The sequence below is a fragment of the Seriola aureovittata genome, chromosome 11 (genome assembly GCF_021018895.1).
Source record: "Seriola aureovittata isolate HTS-2021-v1 ecotype China chromosome 11, ASM2101889v1, whole genome shotgun sequence".
NCBI classification, from domain to species: Eukaryota; Metazoa; Chordata; class Actinopteri; order Carangiformes; family Carangidae; genus Seriola; species Seriola aureovittata.
Window position 1 is genome coordinate 5,581,560 of NC_079374.1, and position 18,016 is coordinate 5,599,575.

General features: G+C 41.1%; 2 protein-coding genes across 3 annotated transcripts in view; one reads left to right on the forward strand and one right to left on the reverse strand.

Moving 5' to 3' along the window:
* Positions 1-112: 112 nt before the first annotated feature.
* hspbap1 (hspb associated protein 1) lies at positions 113-13,194 on the reverse strand. Of its 2 annotated transcripts, none has more exons than XM_056390263.1 (8): positions 13,066-13,194; positions 12,031-12,238; positions 10,772-10,956; positions 8,293-8,429; positions 6,143-6,314; positions 3,536-3,619; positions 2,976-3,086; positions 113-1,387 (listed from the first exon to the last, which is right to left on the reverse strand). In XM_056390263.1, the coding sequence occupies exons 2-8, from the start codon at positions 12,221-12,223 to the stop codon at positions 779-781; spliced, it is 1,491 nt and encodes a 496-aa protein (XP_056246238.1). In that variant the 5' UTR covers positions 12,224-12,238; positions 13,066-13,194; the 3' UTR covers positions 113-778. The 2 variants fall into 2 exon arrangements, with proteins under 2 accessions (XP_056246238.1, XP_056246237.1); XM_056390262.1 differs by lacking the exon at positions 13,066-13,194 and adding an exon at positions 12,789-12,999.
* Positions 13,195-13,293: 99 nt separating this feature from the next.
* The window catches only part of slc49a4 (solute carrier family 49 member 4), a 47,197-nt gene continuing 42,474 nt past the window's right edge, over positions 13,294-18,016 (forward strand). The window contains exons 1-2 of the mRNA XM_056390264.1: positions 13,294-13,727; positions 17,287-17,380. Of these exons, the coding sequence (XP_056246239.1) occupies positions 13,433-13,727; positions 17,287-17,380 (389 nt within the window). The 5' untranslated portion in view covers positions 13,294-13,432. The remainder of the gene's footprint in view (positions 13,728-17,286; positions 17,381-18,016) is intronic.

An 18,016-nucleotide genomic window follows, 5' to 3' on the forward strand; every position in this document is an offset into this window, starting at 1 on the left:
TTCTTCTTAACTAGAACAATTTTCCATCGCACTATATTACACTGAAATTTTAAAATCTGTGATCATCTGTGGTCGGGTGTATAAAACACAATTCGTATTAGAGGAAAACAAAGGACAGGAAGTGACATTTAGCAAATAAAAGATGACATTTATTATATTTGTAGATGCACACCCCTCCTTTGCCTATTCTGAGATGTGTGACCTGTGGCGGCAGACTGTATTCAAACTGACCCGTTTCATTCAGCGCTCCTCACACAGCTCTCATTAATCATCAAACCATTACGATCAGCGCTCTGTGGCTGTTCAATGACAACGCTCATCTAAATGACAAGAGAAACATTTTACAGGAAACAAATGTTCACATCCCTGGAATATCATCTTGCATTGTTTGGCTTATTAGCATACTGAATTGATTTAAGTGGTCATTTTTCTTGCTCTGGAAGAACCAAACAGTATTAGCATGTGCAGGACAACAAAACCAGGAAATGTTTAGAGCCACTCGATGGCGTCACTCATCGCATTGCAATTAGTTTTGACCATGACATCTCGCATCCGGGGGTTTATCTCAGGACGACCTTGACAGATGAGAGGAGAAAGAAGAGTCGGGTGAAACTCCACGTTAATCTTCATCTTTCCTCCCTCACTTCTTACTGACACCAAAGCATTACAGGAAGCTCGGAGGATGAATGTCTGCGGCGAAAGATCTTTAGGTCTTTTCACGGCTCTAAATCACCGTAAACTCCAGTGAGACTTGTATATTGTGTATGGCAGGTGAATGTTAAAGCTGGGATGGTGCAGTGGTCCTGTGGCTCCCTGTGTGTCTTTCCAGTAGAAGCTCTGTGACACGGGCGATGATATCAGGATGCACCAGGCAGTCTAACAGGTCATTAGTGGTTATTATTGCATGTCTGGATACCTCACAATCCTCTGAAGAGTTCTCTGGCGTCTCATCTGCACAATCACGTGCTCTACACTGGGTCAAGTCGGGGCTACGTTCACGTCTCTCCTGCTGGAGTCTGACAGCAGGTGCGGCCTCAGATCTCCCTGCTGCCTCCGAGCTGACAGTGTCTTCTTGAGATGTGCACGCTCCGTTCCTGGAAGATTTGAACCGCAGATCTTTAGGGGTCACCTCCCTCGCTTCTGGTGAGTCCTCTTGCTGACAGCGCACAGAGATGAGATGTGGCCCAAAGGGAACGCTGAAGGGCACAGAATCCCCCGTCGAATCTCTCTTCTTTCTTATTTGTCCGCTGGAGTCCCGTTTAGCTGGACGGGTGTCTCTTGGGTCCCGGGTCAGTTTGCCGTGGCAGAGGGCCTTCTGTCTTTGCGCACAAGCCCTTACTGCCAGATTCACGTACTGCATGTTCTCATTATGGGATGCTACTCCTTCCTGTAGAAACAGAGCACAGACAAACTGGGACCGAGAGATCACAAGCATGAGCTGCCAGCTAAGTAACCACCTTTCACCTGCGTGTTAGGCTGCTATTACATCCAAATGTCAAACGACAAGGCATAGTTTGATTTTGAGGTTTGAATCTAACATCAGGCCTTTCATAAAAATGTTAACATTCTAGTCGCTCTATCACAGAGACATATTTAAAGCCTGTAGGATAGTGAGAGGAAACAAGTGTACAAAACAAAAAGGGCTGGGATGTGTTTGTTTTCCCAAAATATAAAAAAGAAAGCAAAAGAATCATTTCAGAGAATCACATTAAAAACTAATAGGATGTGGAAATGAATGACTTCAGTGAACCCAAGCGGTGTTTTCAAAAAGAGACACTGCTGCAGACAATAATACGTGCCACAGATTCAATGAAATGAATGGGGTCAAAGTAACAGCCGCGCCGGTTCTCTCATTTTTCTACAAGTAAACATTTGCCATTAGAATAATTTGAAAGAAGAAGAAAGATGCCAAAATCACATAAATATTCTACACACATGGGCTTTACAGCTCATTTAGTAACTGGTTTATCGCCAGAAAATTTTATCTTGCAGCAGCAGCTAGCTACTACATTTTTTGGGGAACCATGTGTAGCTTTTATTAATATCTTTAATGTCTTTATTTTTTATTATTTTTAAGTCTTTATCTAGTAAGTTTTTATACATTTTCTAAACTTTCTGAACTCTATAACTTTAACTAACATTCAATATTCTCCCGCCTGATTTAAAGCCCCAGTATAGCACAGCATATGTTGGCTATCTACCTCTGGCAGAAAACAGCTTGTAGAAGAAAGCGAGAAAGTAAAGAGCGTTTAAAGTTCAGTCCCACTCTTCCTCTCTTTGCAGTTACAGGAAGCATCTCTGGAGCTTTAGTCTCTCCTTAACATCTGTGGTTCTTATACAGCAGCACATACTGTGACTACACAGTAAGTGACCTCCTGTAGGTGGGATAAATAAACCCGCTCTGAGTGGCAGAAGCTGCCTCGGCTGTGCCGACTGATACACAGGAAGAGAAGAAGGTGTGGGAGGTACAGTGGGTAGTACTCTGTCACAGAATCTCATCGTCAGTTATACTGTATTTTACAGCAGTGATGCAAAATGAAAGGCCTCTTTCACCTGATGAAAAAAATTGGACCAAAATTTTAAAAAACATGAGTATTATATTATTATTATCATTATTATTATCATTATGAGGAAAACAGTTTGCTCATATCATGATGATGCAATTCAACTGAAAGTTTAGTTGATAATACTGAACTGATTCTGAGGCTTAATTCAGACCGCCACGGATGAAAGGATTGACATGAGCGATGACCAGATTAGTTTTTCTGATCTGACACTCATACAGAATTCCCTGCACAGTGAGCTGCAAGCTGAGGACAATGTTTCACACAGACTTGGTGTTTTTGAAACCGAAGAACCTGCAAATCTTTTACAGAAGCTGAAGACTGCGTTCGTTTTCTCTTCTTAGCGACACCAACACAAGCGAGAGGGAAGAATTGGGGAGCTATTAATTGGAGGAAGTATTAATTTGCTACCTCAGTGGGATTGAGCCAGTCGTCAGCGTTGTCGTCACTCGGAGCACTTTTAATAGCGCAGACAACAGCCTTGGTCACAGCTTCGCTAACTCTCGCCACATCGTCCGCTTCCTGTGCAGGAGCAGAGAGCCAAGCAGAAACAAGTACGAGCGCCGCATATCAAGATAATTACACAGAATCACAGAGACGCAGTCTCGGTGTACGCTGCAGGCACAGTTTGTTGTCTGTGACCTTGCAGGGAAAAGCTGGAGAGGGACCCGCTGCTTGAATAAACATTTGTCTGGCAGCAGGGAGCTTTTTTTTCATGCGGCACACACTCCTTGCTGTCCACATACACTCATCATAATGACAGGGAATCTTTTACTGTCAGACCTGTTCATTACTCAAAGCTGAGAGGGGCCTTCATCCGGGAGCAGGGGCTCCTCGGGGGCAAAGAGGAGGGGAAGCCAACGTGCCTCAAGTTTATTTGAGATGCAAAAGTCACAGAACGTCTTTTCATTGTTTGAGGTTTTCAGGTGAATAGCTCAGGAGGAGGGAAGAGACAAAATTGGGCTCCTTACCAACTCGATCCAGGAGTTGACGCTGACGGTGACGGGATCCACTGACTCCACATAGTGCCACCAGTGTCTGGGAACATAAAGCACCTGAGCAGAGAAGATAAAACATTATTAGAAGCTTAAATGGATTAAGAGTATCAAGACGTCACCCACTCCCCCTCCTTTTTTTTTTTTTTTGTCTTCAGGCCACTGTGATAAATGTTGAGAGAATACATGACTGTACTGATCATCCACTAGATGGCAGCACACACCTCTTTCCTCAAGGACTGTCAGCAGTTCACCAAAGTGACTCTATTAAAACGGGCAATCCTTATTGATTACCTGCCTCCTCAGCAGTCCTGATTCATTCGTGGCCTGTGGTCTGACAAGACAAGAGGGATGAGCTCTCCTTTGATTTGATTTGCAGAGGTGGAGCCATCTTGGAGGAGATTGCTGTAGATACCATAACTATCCAGTCTGTGTCAACAGCTGAAGTACTTTTATGGTGACAAAAATCTAAGCACAAAAGTGCACTTGTAGCTTTCAACTGTTTGTAAATGCCGGGTCCGGCCACACCATCAGCTGGAGGAGATCAAGATCATTGATTTGGAGGCCCCAGAAGAATCAAACATCTGATGCCAAAGGCCGGCCTTAAACCAAGACAGGGGTCACAACCTGCCTCCCATATATTATGTCTTGTTAACGTATGACTAACGAACCAGATTAAAGTCATGGGATGACATCTGTGCCTGCTCCATTAGCTAAATAAAGAATGTGAGGTAGCGTCTATAGCTCTGAAAGCCAGGAAACCAAACTTCCTTCCTTCCTTCTTTATGATTAGATGGAATCCTATAACTATAACCTTTGAACCCTATACAGTTAAAAGGCTGAGCCCAAAGGTTAAGAAAGAACATCCATGGATAAAAGTCTTTTGACCGTGGGATCAACTTAGACCAGCCAGGACTTAGTTTACACCAAAAAACTACCCAGTAAAAAGAGGAAAGGTGGTAATAAACAGAGTTAGGGTATTTTGCGCAGACTTCTCATTCAACAAAACAAGCAAAACTAGCTTGTTATGTCATCAACGGTGACCTACACATCACTCCGCAATCAGCCACCAGAGTCACTCGATAGCCATGTTTTGGAGTAGCTGAAAGGAGGGTATTTGGTGTACCGCAGGAGCTCCAGCACAAGCAGATAGTGAAAAGAGACAGATGGCTAATTGCTTTGACACCATTTCGACACTTGAAAAACAATGCAGCTGGAATCTGAAACAAGGCAAAGTAGACCAAATACACCCAGGAACACTCCGGCAGCGATTCAGGTCTCTGAAAATTAGGGGCACCATGAACTCACCCACGTCTAAAGCGGAGCAGAGGAAGGGAACCTGACTGATTTGTCAGTTGATTTACTGGCTTAGACGTGATCCTGTAACTTCTCTCCAGGACAAGTCATCAAGAGTGATGACGCAGCCGACTTTAATGTAGCTTAACCTTCCCCTTCCTTTAATATAAAAACTCCATTTTGCTGAAGGTGAAACCCTATAACTGAGCAGGCTAGGATTTAATTGGAACCCAAGTCACGACCGTTGCCTTGCTTCACGCTTTTATGGAGGACACCACGACAAATAAATCTCACCGTTGAGTCTACTTTTACATGTTCAGAGTTTAAGGACTCATAAAGCCATATTTTATGGTTATTGCTTCTGTGTCACAAGCAGTTCATCACATAAATGTAGAGCTACAGTATTGCATAACATCAAACCTCAGTAAATCACTGAGGGGTGGTTTTCCTCATTACAAAAGAGGTGCTTAATGTAATTTTGTTCAATGTTTGATACAAAAATGAAAACATGGCGTAACCATACTGGTATTATACATGACACAGGGTTCACAGTTCAACACAGCTACAAAATGTTTAACCAAGATTGACTGAGAACAAACTATAGCTTTATTATTTGTCCTTCAGCTGGGCATAAAGCTGTTTACAAATGTGACTATTTCTTATGTTTTTTTTTTTTTTTTTTTTACAATTCTTTAGTGCTGCATTTATTTTCTCACTCACTCAATTAATTGTTCAGTTTCCAAAATGCCAGAAAATAGTATCTACCTGATAGCTATTATTTTATATCTGTGTGATACTCTATCATATAAGACAAAGAAAAACAGGAAATTCAAACATTTGGCATTTTTGCTTAAAAAAATGACTTAAACATTCACTAATTATAAAAATAGCTTTCAATCATTTCCCTGTTAATGGGCTTATTATTTCAGCTCTGGTCTTCTTATATAATTTAGTAAAAAAAAAAAAAAAAGATGGGAATGTGAATGTATTGTACAAAATTTTACTTGAATGAAACCGCCCTTATTTGGTCATGAAATGAAATGTAACATCTTGAGAGAAGCTGATTTTATATTTTCCATGTTTTTTTTCTGCGTTTGTCCATTTTCTGGCAGCAGATGACACTTGTGACAAATCACAGTCATAAATTAATTACATCATCTGGCATTCAATGTATGTAAGCCAAAAAAATCAGTATCCTTTAGGAGGCATAACTGATCCAGTTTAACCAATAATCTGATCTTTGTTTTTGCTTTTTGTTTTGCAAAATACCACGTCCAGAATTCTGACCTGGCCTGGCTGCAGAGTGACGGTGTGGACCCTGGCTCTCTGGAAATCAGGGAACCTCCTCGGGTCTGGATGGAGCACATCCACCTGACTGAAGACACTCGACTCCTCATAGGGGATTCGGGTTGGGTAGAGTTTAGGCGTGTCCTCTGGAGGAAAGAGGTGCCAGCGTTTCCTGCAAAGAGGAAACATCGCAGGTAGATATGATTTCACTAATGAGCTAATGACTAATGAGCAGGCAAAGGCTGTCGTTAGAAATTCATTCAACTGTTTGGTGGTGACCGAGTCAGCCATAAATTCAGGCCAAGTGGGTTGTTGTAAGCCAAGAGTTGCAGCTATCCAAAACTGTAAACAACTCTTTTATTGCACTCTGACAGAGCGTAGTAAATACTAGAAACTATGTAAACAGTTTCAACTGTGATGGACTTAGATACAACACAAAATATAGGAATCATGATGACAGGAAGAAGATGTTGTTAGTATGAATTACAGTGACAGTGAACAGTGTTTTAAAGATCCAAGCAGCATTTTTTTTTATCAATTCCAAAAGGTATTATGTCATTTTGTGAGGATAATTAAAGCTGACAGGGCCAATGAAAATTAATCAGTGCAAAAGAATCCAGTTGTCTCTAACCTGAAACTCAAATGACATCCCCATGAATAGTTTGGGTGTTGTGTAACACAGCCACTGCCATTATTGTTTCCTGTGCATCTGACCCACCATTGTCACAAATGTCATGGAATCAATCAGCGCTGTTGTATTTTCATGGATCAGCAGTGTCAAAGAACTGCTTGTGCTGAATTTCATTCCCTTTTGAGATCAATACCAAACAAAAGAATCCGAGACCCAATTACAAGGAGCGAGATAAAACTGTTGCTCTCTGGGAGACCAGCAGAGTGAGATAAGACACTCAGAGACCTTTCCTCTTTTGTTTATTGACTCACAGTGCCCCATATAGCGTCTCACCCTCTATCTCCATTCCCCTACTGCGCTGGTGAGCTCTGCGACGAATTAACTCTCTTTCAGTGGGGCAGAGGACAGATCGCGCTCGGTGTCAGCAGTTACACTACATTGCACCTTTCATGTTATGGAAGAGGTAGGTGGTTAACCGGCATAAAAACACCACCATCGGCGTGGTGGGGTACAGCCGCGCTTGTATGGAATCCTGAACCTTCTTTCAGCTCAGTTACGACAAGTCTCTATTAAATGCAGAGACCGATTATCACAGGAATGACGGGGCAATGCCAGTTTTTACTTTTACGCCTCTCAGTGGGTATACGCCGACCGACACCAAAACCAAGAGCCTAACATTGCGCAGGTCCCCTCATGCCACGAAACAAAAACAGAAAAAACAGCTCTGACCCGTTGAAGCATGGACCTCACAAGATCTCTGAAGGTGTCCTGTGGTATCAGGCACCAAGATGTTCGCAGCAGACCCTTTAAGTCCTGTACAAGGATTTTGCAATGCGTGGACTCCATGGATCAAACTTGTTTTTCTGGTACATCCCACAGATGCTCTCTCTCTCTCTCTCTCTCTCTCTCTCTCTCCCTCTCTCCCGCTCCGACCCAACCGGCTGAGGCAGATGGCCGCCCACCCTGAGTCCGGTTCTGCTCAAGGTTTCTGCCTCTTAAATGGAAGTTTTTTCCTTGCCACTGTTGCCTAGCGCTTGCTCTTGGTGGGAATCGTTGGGTTTCTGTAAATATTATTATAAAGAGAAGGTCTAGACCTGCTCTATTTGAAAAGTGCCTTTAGATAACAAATGTTGTGAATTGGCACTATACAAATAAAAAATTGGAAAAAAAAAAGATGCCTTTGTTGAAGTCTTTGTCATGTTCCTCACACCATTCTTGAACAATTTTTGCAGTGTGGCAGGGAACATTATCCTGCTGAAAGAGGCCACTGCCATCAGGAAATACTGTTGCCATGAAGGGCCTTCTCCCCATAGTGCATCCTGCTGCCATCTCCTCCCCAGGTAAACAATACACACACAGCTGGGCCATCCACATGATGTAAAAGAAAATGCGATTCATCAGACCAGGCCACCTTCTTCTGGTTCTGACGCTCACATGCCCATTATGTTGTGTAGTGGGATAAGTAGAAAATAGTACCAAAGGATTTGGCATCTAGGTTTAGCTTGATGATCCGTCTTACCGTCCTTGGACCTGCAGCACCAGGTTGCAGCCATACGAGTCCAGGTGGCATGGTGTGTTGGCCCCCTCTGTGCCGATCCATAAGGTGCTCTCTCTCCCATTACGTCCCTCAAAACCAAAGTCGGACCACTTTACATCCTGCAACACAAACGCATACACACTTACACACACCACATTATGACAATTATCAATCGAAAATAATGTGAAAATATTAACAACAATTGATTTTTAAATCACAAGTCTCATTTTTTTTTTTGGATGTGATAAAAAACATGACATGGAAACACAGCTCACATTTTCACAGCTGTCACAACACGGCTTTAAGCTCAAAGATGTAGCCCCACCTCATCAGCTACTTACGCCTATTATAGGTGACCAGCGGAGGTCTCTGTGTAGAGAAACCAAATGACAATATTTGTCATCTTTCAAGAAAAAATGTCCTGTCAGTCATATCCTGTCAGGCCACAGAGGTGTAGCAATCATGCAAGTCATTACGATGTATGCAGACAGCTGTAAATGACAGACTGGTCAATCTAGCTCTCAGGCAGCCTTTTCCCCAGCATCATTTATCCTGAAAAATAGCCCACGTCTGCCTGTCTCAAAAGCATGAATGTCAGCAGGTAATAATTGCAGGTGCATGCCCAATAAAAATTTATCACTGAGATAAAATGAAACGAACGTGTGGCAGCGGCTCGAGAACGGATGGCACTTTTATGCTTTTACTTACCACAGGACAAGAATAGCAGCTAATAATAAAGTCGTTAGAGGGAAAAGCTTAACATTTTAATTGAAAATGTCAAAACATTGAAAATTCTAAGAAAAAAAGACACTATTTTGGCTCTTTCATTTTTTTTCTTCCCCCCATTTAATTTTTAATTTGTTGATAAGCTGAAGCTGTTGCAACCCGATTAGACAGTAACAGTATGTGAATAATATTTCTTAAATTAAGCCTTAAGAAAAAAAAACTTCTAATTGTGTTTATTGTCATCTCAAATAAAATTTGGTATTCATAACATTTCTCTCTCTTCTTGTTTGCTTAGACTGTATGTGATTATATACTTTTCATATAAGTCATACATGACCAGCTCCACCAGGATGTGAAAGTGTTTGTTCATTCTGAGAACACAAACAATTAAGCTGTTGACATACATGGACATATTTATATAATGAAAACACTAATAAAAACACGCGTTTAAGTTGACCCTGGATTCTCTTTATTTGTTTTAGTTTGGCAACATATCTGATCCTGAGTGGTCACTGGTAAATGCACATTATGCTCTCACCTGAAGTCTAGTATTCTCAACTATTTCAACGTCAGGACCAGATTTGCTGTTCTGCTTTTGTTCTATCATTTAACAGTGCTGTCTCACTGCATTGTTAGATGCAGTCAGTCCTAATTTGAAATTTAGACCTGTTTTTAAAAATTGAAAGAAAATGAAATGAAAAACTACAAGGGCACTAAAAGAGCGCAGACCTCCGCCAAGGCCAATGTCAAACATTATACCCCAGACTTCAGAGAGAAAAATTCAAATTCACAGTAAATTATCCAGATCTGCCCCAAAATTAATGGGTTCCTCCCTGGCCAATGCCCCATCCCTCCACCAAGTAAGGTGCAAATCAGTCCAGTACTTCTTGCATAACCCTGCTGACAAATAAACAGACGTGGGTGAAATCATAACCTCCTTACCAGATGTAATAATGGGTTGGGAAGATTATTTTCCATAGGATATACACCATATGGCCAATGTGTACAGCCATCAGTGTCCACATACTTTTTTGTTCTGCTTTTTTCATGGTGATTCATATCTTTTCTACGTCAACACAAGGCCCTTATACACAAAGCAAGTTTAATAAAGAAATCGTCTGCCCAGTTTCCCATTGTGGCTGAATGGGAGCACATCCAGGTTACATCAAGAGTGTAAAGTTCATGTGTCCACATACGTTTTTGGTCATATATTTTATCTTGATTATTTAAGAACCTCCATGTTATCAAAAATACACTACTTTAATTCATTCATACAGCCAGGGACCGACCTAAATTGTCAAAACTTTCTTCACCACAGGCCCAAACTTTTGTTTCATCTTGTATTATTGCTTGCTGCTGACCCTTAAAACACAATTAACGACTGGTTCAATTGTAAGATGTACTGTACTGTAAGGCAAACATGGTAAAAAATTTTTTGGCATAGAAAGGGGAATATAAGGCCTGTAGAAGCACTGTTTGTGTGAACACTTCTGAGCAATAGCCACAAGTCTGAACCAATACTGTGTAAACAGCTCTTGCGATGTTGTGAGGATCCTAAAATGTTTTTCACAGGTAGAATCGGGAGACTTTCAAACAATGTGTAATTTGTCAGGATTGTAAGACTGAGTCTGGTACAGACCAAAAGACACAAGGAGTAGCACCTCCAAGGCCAAAGTGTCCCACAGGTGTACATTAAAACGTTAACATGTGTGTATGTAAGCAGAGGCCAGATTACCTCAAACATGGAAGGCTGATCTTGAAACAGGATGGCGATGTATTTGTAGTCGGCATAAGCCCAATACTCTGAGGAGGAGAATTCAGAAAAAGGCCCAACATCTGTCCCAGACTGACCCTGGGTCCAGCTGAGAAAGTGCACCAGTTTGGCCTCCACATAGGAACACTGGGTTTCGAACAGAGGTGCTATGAGAATGGGAGAAAATAGCAAGAAAATGAGCAAGAAAGCGAATCATCACTTGATCATAATAGTTTACGTAAAAAACAATTGAACTGATCTGTGCTAAAAGAAATGCAATTCATGTAGCTGCACTATGCATCGTCACAGAGGCATGCAATTTTGTTTTACCCACTTTTATGAGAAAAATAAATCACAGCTGTGGTGATTCGCTTTTGCCTTTGTTTTAGTAAACAACGTGTGTTGATAGCTGAGTGACGGCACTTATAATGAGTAATGCCCTCGTGTCAGCCTGTCAGCTGTTGCAGCTGAAAAAGATGATTTAGAAATCTAATTAGCTAGCTTTTATTAGAAGACTTGCGCGCTGTTATTTATCACAGGAGGATTCATTATTGTGGCTGTTTTAGAGCCACACTGACGACAAAATACACCAGATGCTCATAGGCAAAAATCCTCATTGCTTTGTGTTTTGCTTACATGACATTTTAAATCAGATCATTAAAACAGCCTCTTCATCGGGTCCTGCTAACTACAGTCTAACCTGTAAATTATCACTTGTCAGAGCATAAACTACACAAGACTGCAGGCAATTATTATGTGATCACAGAAAATTGGGTGAAAATACAGAACTGAGTATTTGGATCTTATCCAAATCTTCATCAACACTACTATTGTGCCCTTGAGCAAGGCTCTTAACCACCAACTGCTCCAGTGGAGCTGCTCAGTGTCCAGCAGGTCAGACTGTGGTTGTACTGGGCAGCTTCCAGGTGTTAATGTGTGTAACTGTGTGAGTGTGTTCAGGGCGTTCCTGTAAGAGCGCATTGATGTGATCAGGAACACAAAAACAGAAAAAGCTTATTAATTTACCATATTGAATTTGATAAATTAAAAATTATTCTGATAGTGTTGAATTGAAATGACTTGCATTTCCTATAAGAGTGTGCTGTGAAGAAATTCATTTCAATTGAATCTTTTTGGGGCACAGAAGTCTTGTTTTATTCCGCATGTTCAATCCAAGTGATTAATTACACAGGAATTATTTCAACCCAGATCTGTCGAGATCAATCTTAGGTACAGCTTACTGTTCACGTCTCCTTTTCTCCCGAGTCTGAACCGGATCAGTTTTTCACCAAGGCAGGCAGACAGGTGCTCTGCAGTCCAGTGGAGAACAGGCCAGCCCCTGGTCATGTTCATGAAGACTGCCGGCTGCTGCAGGTGTTGCAGAATCCTCTGGGTCTCCTCTGTGCTGAAGGGTTGAATGGGGGTGGCAGCCATGGCCTGAAGAGCACACTGTTGCAACAAAGAAGATGTAGATAGAGATTAGCTGATAAATAAATGGTATTTCAGTTCAGTTGTCAATTGTTACATTATCCTCGCCATTCACAGAGATTATACTGTACCAGTGACTGAGAGCTAAGATATCTTCTGCAGGATAAAAGTGAACAAGATTGTAAAACTTTATGCATGCTAAAAAAAAACTGCTGTTTTGTGTCTACTGCAATTTGTTCCTGCCTCAGTGCTGTGTCATTTCACTAACAACCCAAATGTCACTCCCTGCATTCAACAGCAGGCTCGGGCGGGTTCAGGCAGAGAGTGAAGAGGTGAATGTGACGAGATCAGCAGTGTAGAAAATGTGCCATCATCACAGATCAGCCGTATCATCCATAAAACATTTATGGATGATAGAAGATTTAGCGATGATGATGAAAATCATCGTTAGTTGCAGCCGTAGCTAAGTTAACTTTCTTTAATACACATCCACGTAACTTGTAGTTAACTGTTAACCATTTTAAATGGCCTTTGTCCTCTAGAAAACAAACAAACACATTTTTTGTCATACCATTCTCACCCGATCGAGCTAGTACCTCACCATAAACCACTTTAATGTCATTACACATTCAGATAATGTGGCTAACTATCTTTACGTGACAGAAGGGGCAACTTGGTCTCATCGTTCTGAGTGAGGAACTTGATTTATCACACAACTCCCTTAAACTCCCTTCAAATAGTGAGGCGATGCTATCAGCTAGCCTCTTTTTGTGAAAAGATATCCCAAGAAAGCTAACGTTTTCAAGCTTCGCGGAAATAGAGGGATCTCTGGGAAAAAGGGGACTCACCTTGCACTACACGTGTAGTTGAGGTACGGGCGGAAGTAAACAAAGCTCACGTGACAGTGTACGGTTTCTGTTTACATCTGGAACACTTTAGTGTGAATCTACTCCATTTGGGATCTGCCGACGCTGCAACAGCCCTGCTCAAGCTAATGCTCCAGACGAGCCAAAATGGCAGCCCCATAACATCAGTTTCCACGTTCCGAACCGCTTCCGTTTGGGCATGCGCAGTAAAGTTAAGTGACAGAAAGGGGAGCTAACGGCTGTTTTTGTTTTGTGTGGTCGACAGAAGCCCGGTGAGACGTCCTTTTTCCCGTTACCACACAGGGGTTTTAACCGGAATTTTAACTGAACTGACAAGAAGACAGCGACGATGGGTGCCCGTCCGAGCACCGAGGCCGAACGGGAGCCGCTTCTTGCCCCTTCTCATGCGGAGGCAAACATTCAGCCAGTAAACAGCAGAGTGTACGGGAGAAGATGGCTGGTTCTGACCCTGTTTTCCCTGCTGGGGTTAATGCAGGGGATGGTGTGGAACTTCTGGGGTCCCATCCAGAACTCGGCCGTTCACGCTTTCGGCTTCACCAAGTCCGACATCGCAGTTCTGGTTCTGTGGGGCCCAGTGGGGTTCGTCCCCTGGCTGCTGTTTATGTGGTTATTGGACAAAAAAGGTGAGCTCTTCTAATCTGGTACACTGTGTCCTATTTTAACATTGTGGCTTTTTGACCTCTCTTTTTCACCCGACCCCTCTGTTATCACCCACAAGTCTTAGATAACTCATGACATGTTTGTCTTGTTGATATATCACTGAGAAGTTTAGTGTAGTTACTTGACATGGATCCTACACAGAAGAGGCTTCTCTGGTAAATAAATAAGTATTGTCATATCATTCTGTGGCCTGGGAATTCGAGGTATTTTGTCACTGATAAACATATTCACCCTGGTGACCTAAAGTGTTTTGATAACTGTTATCACAAATGTTGACTCCATAGTATTAAGATAGGGCCACTTAAATTTAGAATACCTGTGATTTCATAAACTGGTAGTAGATTTCATGTCTGTCCGTGTCTGTCAATATTTGATAAACTAATCAACTGTTTTTAAAGTAACTGAAGTAACAGTGGAGCGACAAATACTATCCTGTTTGTTAGCTGATACCATTACTGGATATTTCCTCATATAAATTGGCTGACACTTTTATTTAGTCTGAAAATTTGTATGAGTTTTAGACAGCTTTGCAGAAAATGATCATTGTCATCGACCATTTTCAGAATGAGCGACTGAGGTATTTTCATCTTATTAGGTCTATAAATTGTGAAAAATGCACATCACAGTTCCCAGAGCCTAATGTGATATCTTCAGATGACTGGCTTTGTCCAACTAAATGTTTAATACCCACATATATTCAACAAGTTAAATTTGAAACAGAAAAAAACTTTGAAAAGAAGAAGAAATATTTGGTATTTTTGCTTGATAAGTTGACTTGGTCTTTGTGTGCAGGTGTACAGGTATCACTTTCATGCATCTTTGGTTGACTTTTGTATTAATGGGCTTCATCATATAACATGTTGGCAGAAAAAACGATCGATACCCCTTTAACTTTTTTAAATCAACATTGGTCTGTGCAGAAGGGTTTTCCTGTGTTCAGTTTTCCATGTAGATGAGTTGAACCTGTTTGAAAGCTAAAAAGTGCTGATGTGGGACTAGAAACTTCTGAAGGGCTTTTAAGACTTCTCTCTTTCAAGAGGGTTCAAATTCACAAGACACCAGAATATTTTGTAAAGTGCCTTTGAGTGATGTCAAGGGAGCCTGAAGGAGCCCTCTTGACTTTAGCCGCTGAATCAGACGCCTGCCACCTAACCAGTTCCTCCACATCACCTGACTGACACGTCGTATTTACTGTCTGTGCTGAACTGTCAGGTGACAAAAACAGTAACAACATCCCAGTAACCAGGATGAATTGAAGACCACAAGCCAAATCTTGCCAAGAAATTACATAACTCATCTTGTGATTCTGATTCATCAGCAATTAGAGGTCAGGGGTGTTTTGTTTGCGTAATTTAAACACAGATTGTCATATCATATCTTCTGAGCGCAGTGAGTGGTAGAAACTTATTACTGACAAGACTGTATAAAGTAAAATAATCCAGCTGTAGATTCCCCAACAGACCTGTGAAGTTATTGCCCTGCTTTAGACCCAGCGTTCAGCTATGTCTGCCTCTGAGTCATATATTGAGTTAGGGCAGCTCATTCAGCGCTCACAAATTGTGTTAAGCCATGGTGTGACCTTGTTTAAAAAAAACCTACGTAACATCCACAGGCTGCAACAAGCTTAAACTGTTGTCTATAATACACACTCTCTGTCTTGTCAGTGGGGGAAAAAGCTTGGATTTCCTCTGAGAGTTCCCTCTCCCCGAGGGCAGAAAATGTGGATGATCAACAACACGGTAGTTGGCATCCAAGAGAGGCTAGAGTCTTAACACCAAGTCATATGTGATGCGGTCACAGAGCACTCGTAATGTGCTTAGGGTATGACATACATATGCGCTGATAGTGCAGAATGTGTCAGGCAAAGCTGATCCTCCCATTTAACTGTGAGGTTTTCAAAGCTTGTAATTCCTGCTCACAGCAGCTGGCCTCCAGGGCCGCTCGAGGTTTCCGCCCTTTCGTGTATGTGAAATATTTTTGTGTAAATACAAATGCTCTACTTTTCTTTGTGTGTAAATACAAATGCAAGACTCTATGCAATATTAGCCCACCTGCATCACAGAAAGTACAAGATTTCTGTAGCATTATTATAATAGAATGCCGGCAAAATACAATTTAATTAACTGATTACAGTTTTTGTTACTTGTCACTTGAATAACCTATGATGGAAATACAGAGTCTCTGTGTCCATTGCATTGCAGTTTTTTCCCCATTCATCATCCCGTTTATAAAATGTCTAAAATAGAAAAGAATCACAAGTAAGAGTTGAAGTTGACTAATTGTTCGTTTTGTTTATGTGACACTTCACAATTTAAAGATATTCAATTTACAGAAAAACAGCAAATTCTCATATATGGAAAGAGAAAGCTTTTGCTTTATAAATGACTGTAATCAGTCACCAAAACTGTTATCTACTACCTGATTAATTGACTGTTTCAAGACTGGTTAGTTTAGACAATTCCCTGTTTTACACTTGCATGGTTACACTCAGTCATTGTGACATCTATCTAATGCAACTAAAGTCTGAGGTGTTTTAGGGTTTTCATATGCATCATTGGAGGACCCCTAAACACTGGTTAAAGTGAGAGGGGAAGGCACTGCTCATTTCCTTCCCCTATTTATATGCTGCTACAGGTATTTTGAAAGATATCCAAGGCATTTAAAACGTCTGTCTATTCTAATTACGGTTGGAACTAATTATTACTTCAATTATGGATTAATCTGTAGATTATTTTCTTGAATTTTTATGTTTTGTTTAATTCAACTAATAATAATCCAAAGTCTAAAGATATTAAGTTTAAGAGTATTTAGCAAGACACATTCCTAAAGTGCACCATAGGCCCATATTCGGCACGTGACCGGTTTCGCATCAGGGATCGATGAGGTACAATGCCTCCCCAGAAATGTTTGACAATGGAGTGGTAATTATAGCGTGGTAGCCAAAGCTTCAGAAACAGGGAAGTGGAGAGAGAGTTTCCTTATATTGACATCATGTGGGTGAAACTGAGAATAGACACTTCCAAACTGACAGATAAAGGTCTGTCTGTACTATTGCTGTAACAAATGATATCAAACAGGAAGCTTTGGGATTCCTGTAGTGTTCTTATTGGCCATATAAACTCAGTTGCCACTTTATTAGATACACCAAGCCAAAACTAATACTACTAATAATACAGACTTTAAAACAGCTGCATGGTCATTTTGGACCTTCATAACCTTCATGAAGGTCAGCGTTATTGATGGACTGTTGTATTATGTAATCAATTAATAGTTTAGGTAATTTACCAAATAGAAAATACCAAATGTTTGCTGGCTCCAGCTTCTGTTACATGAACATTTGCTGCTTTTCTCTGCTTGTTTAGTCATTGAACTGCTGGTCAGACAATTTTCTTATACTTCTAGTCAAAACAAACAGTAGATTAATTGAGAATAAAAATATTAATTAGCAGGAAGTAATAAAATAATTTCTTTTCCTTTTTTTCTTTTTTTTCCACTTTCATGACCATATCTTGTGTCTTCCAGGTTTGCGGGCATCCCTTCTCCTCTCTGCCTTCCTCATGCTGCTGGGAGCGGCTCTGCGGAGCATACCACTGACAGAGCAGCCTCTCAGACGATGGTAAGACGCCCCTGTAAAACACTTTGCTAGCAGATGTTTCAAGTAAGGCAAGTGTGTTGATGATGAACCTTTGAAAGGTTTTGGAACAGAGACAGAGAGTGACTCGTGATCTTCATTGCAGTCATAAGCCTTCTATAACGACTAATCTGATTTATAAGGAAATACTTTTTTAAACCGGCTGCCACACCCAGTTCAGGACCATCCATGAGCATCGAGTTGCTTGCCAAAGTTAGAACATCACCTTGTCTAATGAGTTCGCCATGATTTGTGATGTAGCTGACAAGATTATGAATTTAATGGATTAGTCAATCCACAGAAAATGAATTGGCAACTATTTTGATTGATTGTTTCAGTCATTTTCAAGTAAAACTGTCACACCTTCACCGGTTTCAGCCTCTGTGGGGAACAGGAGGATTTAATGCTTTTCTTCATCGTATATCTGAATGTCTTTGAAGTTTGGATGAAAAACTGGAAAAATAATTTGAACAGGTCACCTCAGGCTCTGGGAAATTATAACATGAATATTTTACTAACTTCTATTTTTTAATGTTTATATTGGAAATAATTGTTCACGCTCGGAATGACTGTGCTGAAATGCTGATGTCTAAACTTAGCAGGTAGAATGATAACCATGTT

Coding starts and splice junctions, on each gene's coding strand:
- hspbap1 (XM_056390262.1), bottom strand. Junction 3,620..6,142: donor TCACTCTGCAGCCAGGCCAG/GTCAGAATTCTG, acceptor TTCTCTGCTCAG/GTGCTTTATGTTCCCAGACA. Junction 1,388..2,975: donor ACTGGCTCAATCCCACTGAG/GTAGCAAATTAA, acceptor CTGTTTCTACAG/GAAGGAGTAGCATCCCATAA.